Here is an 18,698-nt window from a genome sequence, read left to right as displayed (position 1 = left end):
ACCTTTATTTATTCAAGCTAAAAATCCAGTCAATCTCTTTTAACCTTCTGTACTTGTCCTGCTTGGGCAACCAGAGATGGAATCTGCTTATTAGATGTTACTCCTTTTCTTCCTCTAGCTTTATTGGGACTTAACTGTACAGAAAGTATTTCAAGAATATCATTATGAAAGTAGGGCTGGTGGTGCAACAAGAAAGTGTGATTTTAGATTTTAAAAAAGGAGATGTTTCTAAAAGGAAAAAAGCAACAAGAAAAAATTAAAACTGGTCAAAAAAAATCTTCCTGGAGGTTTCATAACTATTTTTTTAACAGGTCAGGGTGGTATTTTTTCCTAATAAAGCAAAGTTCTTGAAATTTCTTTTCAGAAATTAATCTCAATTCCCCAAACACAATGTTTCATTTCCCTTTGTTGAAGAACCTTTTCATTTTGAGTTGTTGTGGCATTAATTTCTACTTGCTAGAACTGTTACTTAGCAGGGAATATATTTCAGGAAAGTTCTAGGTCTCTTCTTTATTATTTAAGCTTCCCAGCAGATGGAGTCATCATAAAAGTCTCCTGATGTGTCACATCAGTTCAACTCACTGACCAGCAATGACATAAAGTGCAGGATGCAGCTCAGCTCTGGGAGGAAGAGGAAGGCTGCAAGAGCACCTCACCAACCCTGGACATCAGGAGGAATTTCTCCATGGAAGGGGTTATCAGGCACTGGAAGGGGCTGCCCAGAGAGGTGATGGAGTCCTCATTCCTGGAAGTGTCCAAGGAATGACTGGCTGTGGCTCTCAGTGCCCTGGGTTGGGGGACAAGGTGGGCATTGGGCACAGGGTGGGCTCCATGGGCTGGGAGGCTTTTCCAGCCTCAGTGATCCTGGGATTCTGCCACAGCCTGCTCTGCCCTTGTCCCTGTCCCTGTCCCTGTCCCTGTCCCTGTCCTCTGGTTGGGCCTCTTGGCGCCCTGTGAAGTTTTAAGTGTGAAAGTTTGACATGCCAAGTTTCACAGAGCCTCATCTCCAGCCCTTCCCGTTCCCCACCTCCTTCAGCTACATCCCCCTGGGTGTTCCCCGGCCCTGGCTCAGCCTCTCACCCTGCCGGGGGCTGCCGATGGACCTCAGCCCGCCAGCTGTGGGTGACAAAGGTCCCTGGTGAGGGCACAGCTGTCACATTGCCACGTTGCCTGCAGCTCTGGAACAGTGGGAAGTGCTCCAGCCTTGGCACCGGGCACCATCACACTCACCTGTGTCAGTCATTATAACGGAGGCAAATCCGTGCCAGGACCTTCGCTCTCACTCGTGTCATTATAACGGGGCCAAACCGGTGTCAGGCACCGCCACACTCACCTGGAAGAGCATCCCCCTCCCATGTCCAGCCGCGCTCCGCCGGGGATCAGGCGCTGGCACCCACCCGGCCCCTCCGCTCGGCTGGCGTCAAGTTCGTTCCCTGAGTGTGTCACTGGCCATGCCTCACTTCCTCCTGTGGGACCGGTTGAACATTAACAGGGCAACCGACAGGCGTGTTTGGGCGGAGGGAAGGGGAGAGGCCACTCTCACGTACCGCGGGGACAGTGCGGGGACAGTGCGGGGACAGTGCGGGGACAGTGCGGGGACAGTGCGGGGACAGTGCGGGGACAGTGCGGGGACAGTGCGGGCTCCGGAGGAAGGGCTCCCTCCCTGGGGGACAGCCATCCCCACACCTGAGGGACAGCCACCCCCACGCTTGAAGGACAGCCACCCTGACACCTGAGGGACAGCCATCCCGACACCTGAGGGACAGCCACCCTGATACCCAAGGGACAGCCAACTCGACATCCAAGGGACAGCCACCTCGACACCTGAGGAGGTTTCCTGGGGACAACAGGTGAGGGCTGGCTCAGGAATCCTCGCTTTGAACACCTTCAGCCTCCTCGTCCTCCTCCTGCAGCCCCTGGTTTGGGAGCGTGAGCCGGACCGGTCGTCAAAGGGAAAGCGCTGGGAAAACGTCTCGGCGCGCAGGGATGTGATCCAGGTAACCCCTCCAGGAATTTTACTCGCTTCCCAGCAGAAGGAGCCGGAGGCTGAACGATAATTTAACCCTTTTCCCTGCTCCCTGCCCTGGGGTGGTGGCAGTGGGGTGAGCAGGGGCGTTTTGTGACTCCCACCTCCTACTCTGCTTCCTGGCATTCCACGGGAGTGTCCCAAAGCATCCGAGCCCCGCTCTGTGCCAGGCTGGATCCAGCTGCCATTCCTCTCGGGCAATATTATTGTCACTATCCCCTCGGCTGTGCTGTGGATGACGGAGGGAGCGATGTGAGTCACCCCCTGCACCTGCAGAGGAGGAGAAAAGCAGCACAGGACAAACCCCAGGCATTTAATTCATCGTCAGCCAAAATATTCTGTTTCAGCTGGGGATCGGGTGATATTTCCTGGCCCTTTGAAAGGCCATTTTGAAACAAAGTCAAACAAAACGTTATAGATCCCTCCCTTTCCCGTCTTCCTCTACTTCACTCCACGCTGTTTACTGATTTGGCATCAGATTCCCTCTGGTTTATTTTTTTGCCACAAAACTTCGCCGAGCTCAGATTGCACTGGTGCAGCTGCATTTGTAAGTGGGAGTATGAAAACTGCCCTGGCCAGGGGGGTTCTCTCCAGTCCTGTAAATCCTGCTTAGTAGCACAGCTTCCTGAAAAAAGAACCCACCCCTGCCTTTTGTTTTCATTTCCTGCTGCTTTACTTGGGCTGATTCACTCCATGTGACAGATAATACTAACTCCTGTTCCTACTGACTGCTCTGTGTTCGTGCCAAGGGCCATCCCAGTGCCAGAACCAGGAGAAATCCCTCCAGGCTGTGCACAGTGACCCTCCCTCCCCAGCTGCCTGCTGGGGACTCCCACACACACCAAAGGTGTGAAAAGTGAGAAAAATAACTTTTCAAACCCTCTGAACAAGCAGGTGAAGAAATAAACCCACAGGTCTGGCTTAAAATGTTGATTAGTTGACAGGGCTGTCCCTTGAGTTCTCAAAGGAAACAGAAGGCCTGCAAAACGGGAAGAAGTGGAGCAGGATGCCAGCTGGGCTGGCCAGGTCAGGACTGCTGTAAGAAAGCTGGAGAGATCCCTTGCTTAAAGCACCAAGCAGGGAGTGGAGCTCTGGCATTGCCTGATGCTGCAGCTGCCCAGGAAACTCGGGGTGTCTCTCTGGCAACACTAATTTTACGCATCACACAATGTGCTGTCACAGAGGACAGCCCCAAAATCAGAGACAAGAAATGACAAGGAATGTGGTCTGGCCACAAAACTGCATCCTCTGTCCCGTGACTGCTTTGATAAAGTCAAGCTCCAGTTTCCCAGGGGGGAAGTTTGTAAACCAAGCAGGGCAGTCAAACTGCCACACATTTTGAGAGGGAGGAGAACAATATCTCACAAGTGAATCACAAACACAGAAAAGGAGAAAATGCAGGAGAAAGGTGGTGCCTCACACTCAGGCTCTGTGTATTATCTCTGACCACAGTGGAGAGCTGGTGTGGGTTGATTTTGGGATATAAGAGGCACTCTCAGGATCAGAGACATAACTGCAGGGACATTCTTTGCACTATCAGCTTTCCTGAGTGCTCAGTCTGGGTAGCTGGGAGGAGATTTCATGTTTCTCACCCTTGGCTTAAGGCAGGTGAGATGGAGAGGCCAGAGTGGCAGGAGCTGTTCCTTCTGGCTGGGGTGGCCCCCATGTGACAGGACTGCCATAGCAATGATGACACCAAGCTTTCCCTGGACAGGGATTGCAGTTTTGGAGTAAAGCACACAGAAATAAATAAAAACAACCTTTTAGGGTGTACAAGCAAATTTGGATGTTTTCCCACTTCCTTTCGCGAAGGATACCTGGCACAGGAGCCACCAGTTTCCTGATGGGCAGCTCAGAGACTTATTTTTCTCAGTTGCTCATGATTAACATTAATGATGAAGCTGGAGCTCTCCTGACCCAGTCGGTCCTGAAGCAGCAGTGTTGTAATAGCCAGGAGGGACTAAGGGCACAAGAGGTGTGAGGCCTATGGGAGGAGGTTTCTCTGCTGAAGAAAGTTCCTCTATGTCTTTTGAAACAGTTATCTGAGAAAAGATTCTGGTCTCCTTCCAAACCTCCCCTCATTTAATCTTTTCTCCTTGTTGGTAATACAGGTCACACAAAGTCACATTTGTCACAGGACGCAAAGCAGCAGCTCATTCCTGAGTTCCTTGATAAGTCCCGTCCTTCAGCTTCTCCTCAAGGATGCACTGACTGCTGGTGGCTTTCTGCCTTAGGGACCAGGAGAGAATGCTCCAATGGAGAGGCTCCAGAAATCCATTTTGCTTCCTCTCATCTTAACTGCCTCGCTCCCAGGTAGGACACGTTCGTAACCCATGAAATGAGCCACCATGGACTGAGTATGAGAACTAAATTTAAAGCCTTGTAAATGGCTGTTCCTGGAGAGATCAGAGTGGACAGTCAGTCCCAGAATGGGATTGTTTTAACTGTGGGAATTGCTTAAGTCTGCATTTCAAGCTGGAATGACCTGATGGCTTAGGGTGGGTTTAAATGTGCAGGACTGAGCTGTGTGTGGGGTGGGGAGGCTCCCCTCTTTCACTTCCAGTTTCTCTCTCTTCTTGTATTTCCTTCTCCTGTTTTTTGCTGCTTTTGAGGATGCATCTGTTGAAAACTCAGTATCAGCAGCTGGTTTTGCTTCCAGAAATATGTGCAAATGATCCTGTTGCTGGTTTACCACCAATTCAGGTTTCACATACTTGAGTTTCAAAGTGAGTTCAGATTAAAAGTGTCTTGGTGCAAAGCTTTAAAGGAGAAGGAAATACAAAGTGGCTAGTTGGGTCATAGAGGCAAGTCTGATTATTTTTTTTTAATTATAGTGTAGCTGAGGTTTTAACAGGCTCTGAGGGGAAGGCACTTGCAGTGGGATGAGGGGCAAGGTATTGCCTTGACTTAATAATTGGTGAAAGTAAACATAATGCAGGAGTAAACACTGAGTTGTCCAAACAGAGTGCTATTCCCAGTGGAATTGCACAGGGATGTGTGGTATTCAACAAGCTCTCAAACAACCTGGTGAAGAGGAGTGAACTGTGAGGTGGCAGACTCTGCAGGTGGTGCAGAATTCCTCAGAGCAGCCAAATCCAAAAAGAGACTAGGAAGATTTGCCAGAAAGTGTCATGATGCCAAGTAAGTAGTAAAGGCACAGAAAGCATTCAATGCAAAGCATCACTGAACTGAGATGTCTAGTGGGGGAAAAGAGTAGATATCTTGAAAAGAGAGCAAATTGCTGTAAAAGACAAAAAAATCACTGCTTAGTGTCTCCAGAAAGGTACATAAAAAGAAATCTGGCACTATATAAATCCACAGAAAGTTTATAACTTGAATACTGGATATTTTGTTAGCCCTTCCATTTCTAAAAGGACATGTTAGATCTGAGAAGGTATAAAGTGAGACAGAGGTGTCAAATGCATAGAATGATAGGATGGTTTGGGTTGGAAGGGACCTTTAATGTCCTTTTCAACTCCCCTGCCATGGGCAGGGGCACTTTGTACTAGACCAGGTTGCTCAGGGCTCCATCCAGTCTGACCTTGAACAATTCCAGGGAAAGGGACATCCACAACTTCTTTGGGCAGAGAGAAAAGGATGGGGAGGCTTTCATTAGACTGGGATATTTTTCTGTTTTTGAAAAGGAGTAAATAGTAAAAACGTATTAAAATAATTAATTATATGGAAGTGAATGGTGAAATGGGTATTTACAATTTTTCATAAGAAAAAGAATTGCTGGCAGCCAGTGGAAGTATCAGAAAGAAGATTTAAGGTGAACCAAAGAATATATTTTTCCTCACAGTATGTAATTAAATAGTAAAGCTTGTGGTTGCTGGTTATGTGGGATAGCAAATTATAAGTAGGCTGAAAAGAGCTAGAAACAAATATGATGGGGTGTAGAGCCATAGGTGCAGGTGCCATTATTGGCTCAGGAAGTCCCTAGATCTCTTATTTTTGGACACTGGGAAGTTGTAACTGGGACAGCTGTCAAACAGTGAGTAAAAAAAGAGAGGGGAAGACACTCCTGGGGGCTGTGGAGAGGTTTGTGTGCAGGTGGGTGGAAATATGTGTTGCTGAGTATCAGCAGTCTGGTATTACTTGACAGAAACATCCTGTAAGCATTTAAAAATCTTGTTAACATAAGTGAACAAGCTGGTCCTTCTCTGCAGGCTTTGACAAGCTCTAACCTACTTTGGTTTTCAAAAAGCTCAGCTGCAGGGCTGTTGGGTTTTGGAATAAACTTGAGCTGTTTGTTTATTTAGTTATTTTGTTGAACAGATTATTGCAGAGCAGTGGCTGGAGTGGTGGGCCAGTGATGAGGCAGAGGAGACAGAAGGCAAAGTGGGGGTGAGCAGGAGACTAAAGAAAAAGTGAAAAGAAAAATGAATGTAAAAGTGACTGGAAGGAAAAGATGTAGAAATTCAAACAGAAACAGCAAAGAGGAAAGGGAGGGAGAGAGAGACTGGACACAAAAACTGAAGGATAAAAGGCTGTGTTTGTGGAAGGGCAATATGGGTGTAGAGGGGGAGATTATTTTGAAATACGATAATAAGGCTGAAAAAAAAAGGAATCATTATGGCAAAGGGATAAGCCCATCCTGTCCTTCACTGCACTGCATCCAAATAGGTCACTTATAAAAGAGGGAAGACAGAGTGAGCAGAGCAGAGGAAGACAGGAGAAGGTAGCCACGTCTCAATGCCCTTGTTGTTGAGAACTTCAGCATGAAAAAGGAGTCCTTTAGAAGCAGTTCAAGCGTGGAAGAAAAGCCATTGTTGGAGAAGGGCAGGGGCTGTTCTTTGGCAAATGAGGTTCCCTCAGTGCAGCCTCATCCAGGGAACAAGATGCATTTTCATTTCTTCAAACCTGCAGTGATGTGACAGTGAATTTGTGTGACAGATGAGGGAAGAAACAGCTCATAAAGGGGCTGATGTTTACTCTGGGTGCTGTTGGGAAGGACTGAGCAACTGGGACAATGTAAGTGCTTAATCTAAGCAGATTCTCACCACTGGCAACTGCTCTATAAACAGTTTAGAGATGTGCCTCAAAGAAGGTGTCCTCACTCAGCTTTGCTCTTCAAAAGTCAAGGGATAATCATGAAGACAGCCTAACATTCCCCTGCTGCAGAGATGGTGTTTGCCTGGGTGGGATGTCTTACTGGTGTGTGGGGAAGCAGATGTTGAAACAGCTGTGAAGAGCTGAACATGTAATTGCTGTAAAGTGCAATGAAAATCTAGCCTGAGGCCTTAATTTGTTTAAAAGCAACCATCTGCAAGGTATTTTTAAAGCTGGATGCAAATGAAACCAGCACTGAAATGTTCTCCTTGGTGCAAGAAGCAAAGCCCAGCAAAAAGAGTCACAGTACTGGCTTGAGGAACTGGGTTGAGATCCCTTTTATGTCATAAATGTCCTCTTTGACCTCACACAAGGGACTTTATCAGTGTTTGTGTGGGGGTTGGACGATGGAACACACTGTTGGTTCAGGGCTCCAAGTGCTATTGCAAGATAAACAATAAAAGCAAGAAGATAAAGAGGCAAAGGTAGAATCAGAGCAAATGTTTAGGGAGCAGGTGGAGAAGGCTCATGAAACCCCTTTATTGGCTGTGCTGGGGCTTGTCTGAGATCTAAATGGAGGCAAGGCTGAGCTATGTCTCACTCCTCAGTCCTTGTGCTTTCCAGAGGATCCCCATGCAGGGCTCATGGACCTGTTCCCTAGTGGACAGCAATCAGGGAAAGCTCATCTACTGTTCCAGCAGATGTGGCTGGTGGGAGAAGATGTAGTTCCTACCACAGCTATGGACTGATAAAAAGTAATTACAGTAGATAAATGAAGGCATAACTCCTATATACCTGCCTACACTGTCCTAAATGTCTGAAGAAAACAAAAGCAGTATTAACCATGTATTTTTAAAGCCAATGATCACTAATTATTTAGGGATAAATTTCAAGGCTATAATGGAACTCACAGACATGATCTCATGGGAAATGTTTAATTAACGGCAAACATTGTCCTGAAAGTCACATCCTTTTTTCAGGCCCATAGCAAATCACTAAAAAGTAAAGTGTTTGCATAGGCATAGGCATGGAAATTAATTCCAAATGCACAGAGATCAGTTTGCATGAAGAGGAGCAGAGTGGGAAAGAGCTGCAGCTCCTGCTTCAGGAACAACCAAATGCATTGTGGTGTTACCTCCAAGGGGGTTTGTTCATGGCTGTGTCTATTCATGATAACTGTTTATGTCCACTTCAACCAACCTGGAACACTTCAATATGCAAAAAATTAACAAAATCAGCACATGAACATGTTACAGACACTGTAGAGGTACAGGGAGGAGTATTGTGAAGGCTGGCTAGAGTGTAAGTCAAGGACAAATAGTTAATTCAAAGGCATGTTTCAGTTTAGGAGAGTGTCTCACCCCTGGGAATATAAATTATGAATATAAATCATGACAACTGGATGCTGAATATCAGGGAAAAGGGACATATTACATGGCAAATGGTCTCACTGGAATGAACTTCATCAGTGCCTGTTCATTAGAAAACCCAGAGCTCTGTAAATGGTGCCATCCACAGACATGGGGCCAATTCCTAAAATTCAGAAAGTGACAAATAGAAAAGAGAGGAAATAGCTTTTAATAATTTTGTTGGGTTGACAGTTTTCAAAGCAAGGTTTTCACATGTGCAGATAGATTTGATTCCTGAGTTCACCTCCAAACTGCCTCATGTTTTAAGACATTTCAGTTCAGCTTTACGGGTTTGAAGAAAGCTTTGAATAAAAAAATGAACCATATAAGTTGGGCAGAAATCTGTTTTACTGTATCTTATCTGGCTTTATTAACTATCAGCATAGGTAAAGTTTGCTTTTCATTTAATGTTTTGTCCCTCACACACAGATATCCTTTGGAGATTGAGGTGCATGGCAGAGGTAACACAACCCAGGAAGGTGGAAAATTATTGTAAAGGTTTTTGTAAATATGAGAGAACTCAGAGTCAATCATACCAGGGAGAGCTGGGTTTGTATAATCCTGCAAAACAGAGAGGTCTGTAAATACCTGCCATGGGTGGAAGGAAAGAGAGGAGCTGCTTATAATAAAGAACAATTCTGGGCACAAACCTCATTAGATATACACTGGTTAGATAGACACTGGTTAGATAGATCCTGCCTGGGTTAAGTATGGGCTGGGAATTATGAAATTGTCTTGACAATGGAGCAATGAGATTACAGATCCCATGCCCAAGGTGCTGGTTGCAATGTCATAACTGAGATTGGGCTCTGGTTCCACTTACACAACCATCAAACACTTCTGCTGTGTGAAACAATGCAGCAGGTTCTCCCCTGCTCATGTCACCTATTCACTGAATGAAAAATGGTTTTTGTCCAATAGTTTATAGCTAGTCCATTAATGAATAAACTACCCAAAGTGTACAAAACTCGGGGTGAGCGAAACCTTTAAAAATTACTTCATTGGCCTGAATATTCTTAGCAAGGGAGTGATGACCATTTCAGCCTTCCTTTCTCCTGGAAAATAATTGAGCAGTTATTCTCAGGCCAAATGTGCAGGCACGAGGTTCTAATTAGACTGCTATGGACTGCAGTATCTAATTGCTGTTGTTATGCAGAGTACAGATGGAAACATTAGGGTGCCACTGGCAGTCCTGGGGTGTCCTCAGCGGGAATGTTTCCCAGGAAGTGATGAAAAGGTAGAGTTCCTTGGGAGGACCACAGGTCTGCAAGGAGCTTGTGAATGTCCATCCTTGGAAAGACTCAAAACTTGACTGGATGAGGTGCAATTGGTGTAACAGTGCAGTTATCTCTGCTTGGAGCAGAGGGTGGGCTACAGACCCCCTGAGGTCTCTTGCCACCCCTTCCAGTGCCCCCATCAAAGGGCATCTCCATCACAGTGAGGTGCAGGTGAGCACTAGGCCAGAAAGGAGCAGACTTGAGCGTGGAGGCAGGTGAAGATCCAATGGCAGCTGTTGGGAGGAGGAAGAGCTGTATGTGATGGGAGGTGTGCAGATCAATGCTTTAAGAGTTTCCCACCTGAAATTGCCCCCAGGAATTCCAGGGACTGAAGTCAGAGCTGCTGCTTTGAGAAAGGGGGTGTCTGCCTTCATCCCTCATCCTTCCCTCACTTTCTGCTCAGCAGGAGCAGGTTCTTCTCCCTTTCCACACACGGGGAATCCTCTGTCTGCCTGGGCAGCACCTGCACCTTCATTCCTCTGAGGGCAGTGGGAGGCCCTGGGCCCACTGAGGAGGAAAGGAAAACAAGATGCCTGTGTTAGAAAGGAGCTTTCTGTTCTGAAAAATAGTAGCCAAAAGTCATATTAGCTTTTAAGGAATTAAAAGTGATGAGTTACAGAAACACTGGTTATCAGAAAGCCTGAGAAGGTGAGTATGTGATACACGCATGAGAAAGAGAGGAAAGAGCATAGAATGATATATGTGGGACTCAAAAAAATCAGTGGCAATCCAAGACATGGAAAAGGGACCAGTTACATACCCTTTAATTGTTTAAGGTCTAGAGAACTCATGTATCTTCCTGTTTAAAAGTGGAACTTCTTTCTTTCCTCAAAATGGTAGTCAGTGAGTTACTGAAGAAATAAAGGGGATTCTGGAGAGGGAGGAGACACAAAAAATTAAATGCATCTTTAAAGACACCCACTTAATCTAAGCCAAAACTGAAAGATTTGATTGCATATCTCCATCTCTGAACTGGTTAGGATCTTTTAAACTATAAAACATGGATGTTGTACATGGATTTACAGGCTGGGGTTTTTTTTTGTTTCCTTTCAGGTCTTGGCTTTTGTTACTCTATTACAAAAGGCCCAGATAATGCCACAGTCCTTGCTGGCTCCCAGGCCCGGTTTAACTGCACCGTGTCAGCAGGATGGAAAATCCTCATCTGGCTGTCCAATGGGAATCCTGTGCTCACTGTCCTCAGTTCTCAGGGATCTGTTGAGACAACAGAACGCTTCACCTCCCAGAATTACACCAGTGGGGATGAGTTTACCTCGGAGCTCATCATCCACAACACCCAGCTGAGTGACTCTGGGAAAATCGAGTGCAGCATCCAGCAGCCCAGTGAGAACAACTTCGCCTTTCTCTCTGTCCAAGGTGTGTAGAGCCACCAGTAGAGAGGTATTTTGTTATGCTGCACTTAAAAGAATCCTTTGAGGAATTGCTCAGATTATACCTGGGAAGGAGTACGTGCTCTCATTTCCCATCCTTTGCCTCCTGTCCTCCTTGTCTTAATTTTACTGTCAAAGCAGGTTTGAGTCACATTCAGAGTACCATCTACAAAGGTGGTAATGCCCCTGTTTTTTCCTGTTACACCTCTTATTCCCTATCAGCCTGCAGCCAGGGAAGCAGGACCTAACCACCAGGCACTGCCCATCTGTCAAAGAGCTGCTTTGTGCAGTGCTAACTTCTCATCACCTACCCATAAACCTTCCCTTATAGGACCTGGGCATATTTAAAAGCTAGAGAGAAACACTGTTATTTTGTTATATTGTCTTTCAGTTGGAAGCATGTCAGGATGGCTAAAAAGTACAATTTCCTGCTTTTTATTGGAAAGGTACTGAAAGCTGAGGCTTGTTCTTTAGATGTGCTGGACAATGTGCCCATGCAGTTGCAATATCTGCATGTTTCTGTCATGCATATGGGATATCTCTGTTAATAATGATTGTTTTCCACTTCATATCTCAAGGCATAGCTATTTCTGGGTAGCAAGATAAGATTTAAAGTTACCAGCAGCAAAGCAAAGCAGCAAAATATTCTGAAGGAACAAAACATCTTTTCCCTCCTACAGTTAATGGATCTTTATTCATCAAAAATAGCACCTTAACAGTACATGAGAACAAAACAGTTGAAATTGTTTGTGAAGCCTTAGGATGGGCTCCAGCTCCAGACATTTCCTGGATGACAAATGACTCTTTCATTGATAAGTCAAGGTATGTTAACCAGCAAAGTCAAGGATCTAATGGCCTCCACAATGTCCTGAGCATCCTGACTGTGACTCCAACAGCCACTGAGGTTTTGACTTGTTTAGCTGACATAGAAGCACTCCCTGAACCTCAGAATGCAACTGTAACTCTTATTTTTGACAACTCCACTGCAGGTAAGTGAATGTTTGTTGTACTTTGCCTGTGCTGTACTGCCTGTGCTCAGAGCCCTGTGTTTTGTTCTGCTTTGTTTTGTTTTCAGAAGTTCTTTTATTTGCAAATGAAATACCATGAGACTTGAAAAGGTGATAGAATTAAGACCCAGTAGTCAAAATCTGATATATAGGTAGGGTTGAATGCACTGGAACAAGTCTAATGAACCACAAAGTCCAATGTAGGACTGAGCAGGACAAACAAAGCGCTAAACTGGATTCACTGATAGGAAAAACAGCCTTTGCTCCTTGCCCAAGAAACCACCTACTGAATTTAGATCTTAAATACCCTTGATTAGACCATGCCTGATATATTTTCTTAGACATCCTTTACTCAAAGCCAAGCCCAACATGAAATTGTTCTCCATAATATTCAACACCAGTTTGACCACTGATTTGGAAAAAACCCTCCCAGTTTCTGCACACAACCCAGAATAAATTCTATAGTTGCATTTTGGGTGCAGATGGAATCCATATAAGCAGTGACCAGAGATCATCTCATTCCAACCCATGGCAGGGAAACCTTCCACTAGACCAGGTTGCTCAAAGTCCCATCCAACCTGGCCTTGGACACTTCTGGGGATAGGGAATATTGATGGATCTTATCCCAAAGTCTGCTTAGGTCAAAGAGACATTGGCTCTGGTTTCCTCTTCTCTTCCAAATCTTAGAGGAAGATAAAAAATGTCCTGCAGCAACCTATGTGGAATTTTTTGATGGTGCATTGGGTTGCTTTATATTAACTGTTATTTAAGGAAATTCCAAGTTGCTTTAATCCAAGTATGGATGTTATGCAAATCTCTCAAGAACAGTTAGGAAGACCTTTGATACTCTAAATATTTTTGTCATGTTATAATCATGCTGACAGCTTCTCTGGATGAGCTGCTGCTTCTTCTGCAATGGGTGAACACAGCACATGCAAAGACATCCCTATAGAGGACCCATGGGGGGAGTTGGTACAGACATTTTGACATATAAACAACTGAGGAGACTGAGCAACTGTGCCTTTCATTTTCAGTATGAGTCATTATTAACAAGCCTTTTTCAGAAGTACTTGCTTGGAAATTCAGTTGGAAAAGGTCATTTTACCATTCTTAATACGATTTTTTTGTAGTCACATTGATCTTAATTACTGACTAAGCAAAATAGAACTATCCTGAGGAAATGAATAAATTCCTTTGCCTAGTGATTTGTGAAGTAGTGAGGGATCCACCCTCAGTTTCCATAGCTACTCATTGTAAATCAGAAGAGGAGAAAAACAGATGTCACGAAGCACTATTAGTGTATTATTAGTGACTGTATAGGACCATCATTCATTTCTCTTTGGAAATACCACTGTGCAGCAGCAGCCACTAAAAATTTGTGAGGGTAGGAGAATGTGAAGTCTTTAAGTGATTAGAGTGAAATAAAAGGATGGTATTTATGACAGAGGAAGATATATAATGTATATATCACACTTAAAATCTCAGAGCTTGTCTGATTTTTCATATACAGGCTCAGCCTGAGCTACTTCTTGTTGGGAAAGAATACAACTGGCTTCAAACATCTAATAAAACCACCCCAAAACTTCTGTTATATCAATTTTCCCCTTCACTTAAAAGCTTGAGGAATTGAATTCCTTTGTGTTCCTCTCAAGTAATACAAGAACTACCAGAAATCTGAGCCCTCCTCAGCCAGCCACCTCCTGGGCAGTGAATGTCCCACCTTCCTGCACCTCTAGGTCAGTCTTTCCATACAAGTTGATGTATTTTCATGTCAGTCACTCCCTCCAGACATGCCTCACAATGGTGTTTGGCTGAGCCCCAAATTTGGGAACTCCCACAGAGTTATCCCAGGAGATGCATTCATGGAGCTGTCACTGGGAATGGGACCCATGGCAGAGTCCCTTAGCTTGGCTCTCTTCCTCTTATCCTGTCCCTTTGCTGGTCCCAAGCTCTCCAGTTGCGGAATTCATGTGGCCTTTGACTTGTAGAAGATGAGGACAGGGAATCTGCTGTGAGCCTGGACTTTCTTTGATTTTTAAGTTATCCAGAAAGTTCCAAAGTGTCCCAGAAGAAATGTGAGGGTTTTTCCAGTCTCTCATTTCTCCTTGGTCACATGGGACAAGGAAAATCCCGTTGTCTGCAGATGCTTTGTCCAAGTAAATGCTTGGACAGCTTTGGGAAGAGCCAGAGGTCTGGATAGCAGCAGAGGATGGGCCCTGTGGAATGAGACAGTGGCTTTGTCCACACTAAACACCTCAGGTAACTTGGTGTGGATTTACTAATGGGCTATAAGGGGTTTAATGCCCTCACCCCTCAGTGCCCCTCTCTTGCACCTCTGCTTTTGTGCTGAGCTGGCAGCTCCTTATCCCTGCCTGCTGGTCCCAGCTCCAGTTTCTTTCTGAATCCTCCAAAACTGAGGAGAAACTAAAATACTGAAGTGCTGGGAGTGTTTGTGTTGTATCCTGTCCTACCTTCAGCTCTGTAGATCTTCTCTGGGCACAAAACCTGAACCTGACAGGGAGTGAAACACCTCAGTGTGGCAACCAGCCTGAAGCTATGGGCAGGTGTGCTTGGTTCCTCCCTTCACACTAAGCTTTTCCTGTAGCTAAATAGCTGTCTTTCATATTTTAATCATCTTGGCATGCTTGAAGGAAGAAAATATAACAAAATGTAGGTATCTGTTGTGGTACTTCTAGTTAAAAATATTATGAACAAGTTTATCATCAACTGTGATCACAACTGATGACAGCCCACAGGATTTATTACCAGTTTCAGGGTTACTGAGTGCTTGTTGTTTCTAACAGAAGAAATTCAAAACAAGCTGATTGAGCATTAGGATTACAGGATACTGGAACAAATTACTTAATCATAATGATCTGAGCTTTGGAGAATGCAGACTCCTTAGTAGAGGCTCAGGCTGTGTAGGAGGCTCTGGTCCTGTATCTTTGCAGCCTGAAACCTCCAAACCCCAAACACACACCCAGGCAAATAATGTAGACAGAAAGGATTTAGTTTATACCCTGCCATGGGTAAGGTAAACCTGGTTCCCACATCAAGGGAACAGTGCTGACTTTGTGCAGCTCCCAGAACCACCTTCCTTGCTCCAGTACCTTTCCCAGAGGATCCCAGCTAAGAGTGGCCATGGAGTCATTAACTGAGACCTCTAATGAGGAAAAGACGATCATAAAGCCACCCAACAGAATGGGCTCTGCCAAGTTTGGATGTGTCTCACACCTGTAACTTGGATTGGAAGTTGGTTTCTAAACAACTGTCGAAATTATTTTGGGGCTGCTTTCCAAAGGATAGATGGATGAGAGATGCTCCTGGAATATTTGGTCACAGGGCAGGATGATGGAAGGGACAATGAGAACTGACATATCTTCCTTGTGTATCCATCTGTGTGAGAAATATGGGAATGTTCAAGGCCAGAATGGATGAGGATCTGAGCAACCTGGTCTAGAGGAACATTTTCCTGCCCATGGCAGGGGATTGGAACTTGAGCTTTAAGTTCTCTTCCAACCCAAACAACTCTCTGATTTTATGATTCTAAATACAAGGTATTTTTTAAATTCTGTGCACATGTGAGCCCTGTTTGGTCATAGCAACCACTTTCAGCAAGGCATTGAGTTATCCTTAAATCACCTCATTTCACCCTGTATATTCCAGCAAAGACAAAGGAATAAATTAATTGGGAGAATGCTAGTAAAGAAAATGGGTGAGTAGCTGCTTATTCTTTCCAGGTTTAGCTCTTTGCTGCTCTTTAAGTGGGTGACAGATGCCCTATTGAACTTGTCCCAAAACCAAACACTTGTTGAGTTCATTGAGAGAAATCCCAAGACAGAATTCATTCAAAAAAATCCTCTCTCCAGGCTAGAAATCCCCAACTGTACAAGTCACACAAACTGTGTGGGAGTTTGTGTGAGGAGAAATGGACACTCTCAGAGCAGTTCAGCTTCTCAAAAGGGACACATACACATTTAGCCAAATTAATTGCAAGCCAAAATACCTATTTTCTCTCCATTAACAAGAGCAGGTAGGCAAAGACACTTAATATCTGCAGTATAAACATCTAAATTGAATCTTCACCCCTCTTCCCAACCATAAATGTCTCCAAAGGACGCTGGGAGGCCCAAAAATACAGGTAGGTTGGTAGATTACAATCTTGTGTCTTTCAAAAAAAGTGGGAAAAGTTACAACTGCATCCAAGATTTTGAATTTGGAAATATTTTATATTCTTGGGCACCATCCATAAATACAGAGTCTGTCACTTGGAAAACACAGAGTCCTTGTTAATAATCAACAAGCAGTTAACAGCATCTCACAGAAAAGGTAAATATTCAGAAAGGGATGTTCTGAGGCTCTGAGCACAATGTTTCTCCATTTGATTTAACAGAAAATGATTACATTGAAGACACCAGAAGCTCCTGGGTTATTGTACTTGCTGTTGTGCTTTCATTTCTTGGTGTTGTTCTTCTAATCATTGTTATTGTGGTGGTTGTGCGCTGCTGCCTGAAGAGGAGAGGTAAGTGGCACTTCACAATTAAAAAGTACCTTCAATTAGATAGAAACCTCCCAGTGTGTCAGCTCTGGTGCTGTTCAAAGACCTGCAAGCAGAAGTGTGAGCAGACAGATCCTGCTCTTAACCTTAACCTTAATTTCACCTTAGATGCTCTTTAATTTCACTTTAGATGCTCCTTAATTTCACCTTCCTATTTCTCCCATAAATTGACTCCAAAGCAATCAGTGTCAGCCCTTCACATTAACTGTGAGAGAATCATGGGTTTGGGGAGTACAGTAAATTCCAAAGCTGTTTAGTTTCCATGCTGAGGTCCTTTGTTGAAGAATATCTTCAGTGTTGTGTGCCTAATTCCAGTTTCTGTGTAAGCTGTTCTGCAGGGCTGCACAATTTTCTAAGCAGGGAGGAGAGATGGTCCTGTGGTAGCTGGAACACAGGGCGTGCACTGAGAGAACTTTTAGTAGTTTATATTTGAATTTCCTGCATTTTAAACACTTTTTTTTCCTATTTCTTTCTCAGCAGCTACATATCAAAGTGAAATCAGGTAAGCCAGACGAGGAGGAGGAGGAATTTTTCCTGTTAACTGTACTCTTTCAGAGTGGCCAGAGGTATGTGCAGTGCCCACGCCCTGCCATCCAGCATCCCAGAACGCTCGGTACTCCCGGGATGTGCCCCCGGGGGAGGAAGGGGAGGCTCGCGGGGTGCTCCGGGCTGGGTACCAGAGCCCGGCGGGCGATTGCCGCGGCCGCCACAGGATGTCACTGCCAGCCCGACTACTCGGATGGGGACGGCAGAGTAGGAGCTCACTGCGATGGATGGGCAGGAAGATTACACCGTTTGCCCGGAGCTTTTAAGGGCAAAAGAGGGGTTTAGAGGGCAGGTTTAGATGAGATGGTAGGAAAAAGTTCTTTATGGTGAGAGTGGGGAAGCACTGGCACAGGTTGTCCAGAAAGGTTGTGGACTCCCCATCCCTGGAAGTGTCCAAGGCCAGGTTGGATGGGGCTTGGAGCAACTTGGGCTGGTGGAAGGTGTCCCTGCCCATGGCAGTGCATGGCTCTGGATGATCTTTAAACTCCCTTCCAACCCAAGCTGTTGTATAATTCTAAAAATAATAAATAAAGCTGCCCCAAAGATGGGCATCAAACTTTCACCAAGTGATTGTGAGACAAACTGGAGTACAAAGCTGTTGGTACATGATTGCACTGAGCTGGAAAATTTTAGAAATCAGTAGCTGATAGCTATCAGCATGAATATCCTTTTTATCAGCACCAGTGTGGCTGTGACAGCAATGGCAGGGGGGTTATTTGTATTATTATTTATATCCAGCCTGCAGTATAAATTCATACCCTGCCTACGCTTGTGGGGCTTTTAACTCCCTGTCTCTTAATGAGTTTACCAAACCTCACACCCCGTTTCCTGGCACCCACTATCATTAACAGCCACTTGTGGGGATATTTTGTGAAGGTCTGTTGACAGATTTGCATTTATAGAGCACTTTATTGATGTGAAAAAAATAAGAATATTAGATACCCTCTGTTTTGTCCTGAGGAAATGATGCCATCCATATAAACTTCCCTGGGATCTCCTAATTTGTGGGGCTGAATTGATCACTTTGCCAAGTGCAGTTTCCACTCAGGAAGTTAAGAAACCTGGGATGAATTCAGGCTCTGAGGCTCAGCTTGGACTTGGAGACCCAGTGTTAACAGCTCTACAAACTTTTACTGTGTGTAAACAATGGCACTGAAATCACAAGGATTATTAACAATCCCTTACAGATTTTGTAGGTCCAGTGTGTTTTCTTTTCTTTACCTGCAGTAAAAGGAATGATGATTGTCCAGATTTGGGAAGCTCCACTATAGTAGCAGAGAAGTGGTGAGACCAAACATATATTGGTTTATTTCCCACATTTATTTTTAACTTGGCTGGATATCTTCCCATACCTCCCACACTTTTTTTTTTTTGTGGCTGTTTTTTATTTGGCTACCACACTGTGTTTGTTGGGATCTAAGGATCAGCTAAAATG

At 44.8% G+C, this 18,698-nt stretch overlaps 1 protein-coding gene across 2 annotated transcripts in view; it reads left to right on the top strand.

Annotated features, from left to right (window-relative positions):
* The first annotated feature begins 1,566 nt into the window (after positions 1-1,566).
* Positions 1,567-18,698, top strand: part of IGSF5 (immunoglobulin superfamily member 5) — a 30,791-nt gene continuing 13,659 nt past the window's right edge. Inside the window, exons 1-6 of one of the 2 annotated variants that reach the window (XM_071573707.1) lie at positions 1,567-1,997; positions 4,138-4,339; positions 10,818-11,138; positions 11,833-12,141; positions 16,553-16,681; positions 17,198-17,219. In XM_071573707.1, the coding sequence (XP_071429808.1) occupies positions 4,282-4,339; positions 10,818-11,138; positions 11,833-12,141; positions 16,553-16,681; positions 17,198-17,219 (839 nt within the window). In that variant the 5' untranslated portion in view covers positions 1,567-1,997; positions 4,138-4,281. Of the gene's footprint in view, positions 1,998-4,137; positions 4,340-10,817; positions 11,139-11,832; positions 12,142-16,552; positions 16,682-17,194; positions 17,220-18,698 lie in introns of both variants that reach the window. The other variant, XM_071573696.1, reaches the window with a different exon arrangement.

This window comes from Pithys albifrons, chromosome 1 (assembly GCF_047495875.1).
Source record: "Pithys albifrons albifrons isolate INPA30051 chromosome 1, PitAlb_v1, whole genome shotgun sequence".
NCBI lineage: Eukaryota > Metazoa > Chordata > Aves > Passeriformes > Thamnophilidae > Pithys > Pithys albifrons.
The sequence above is the reverse complement of the archived record's forward strand: the minus strand, read 5'-3'. Positions and strand labels throughout refer to the sequence as shown.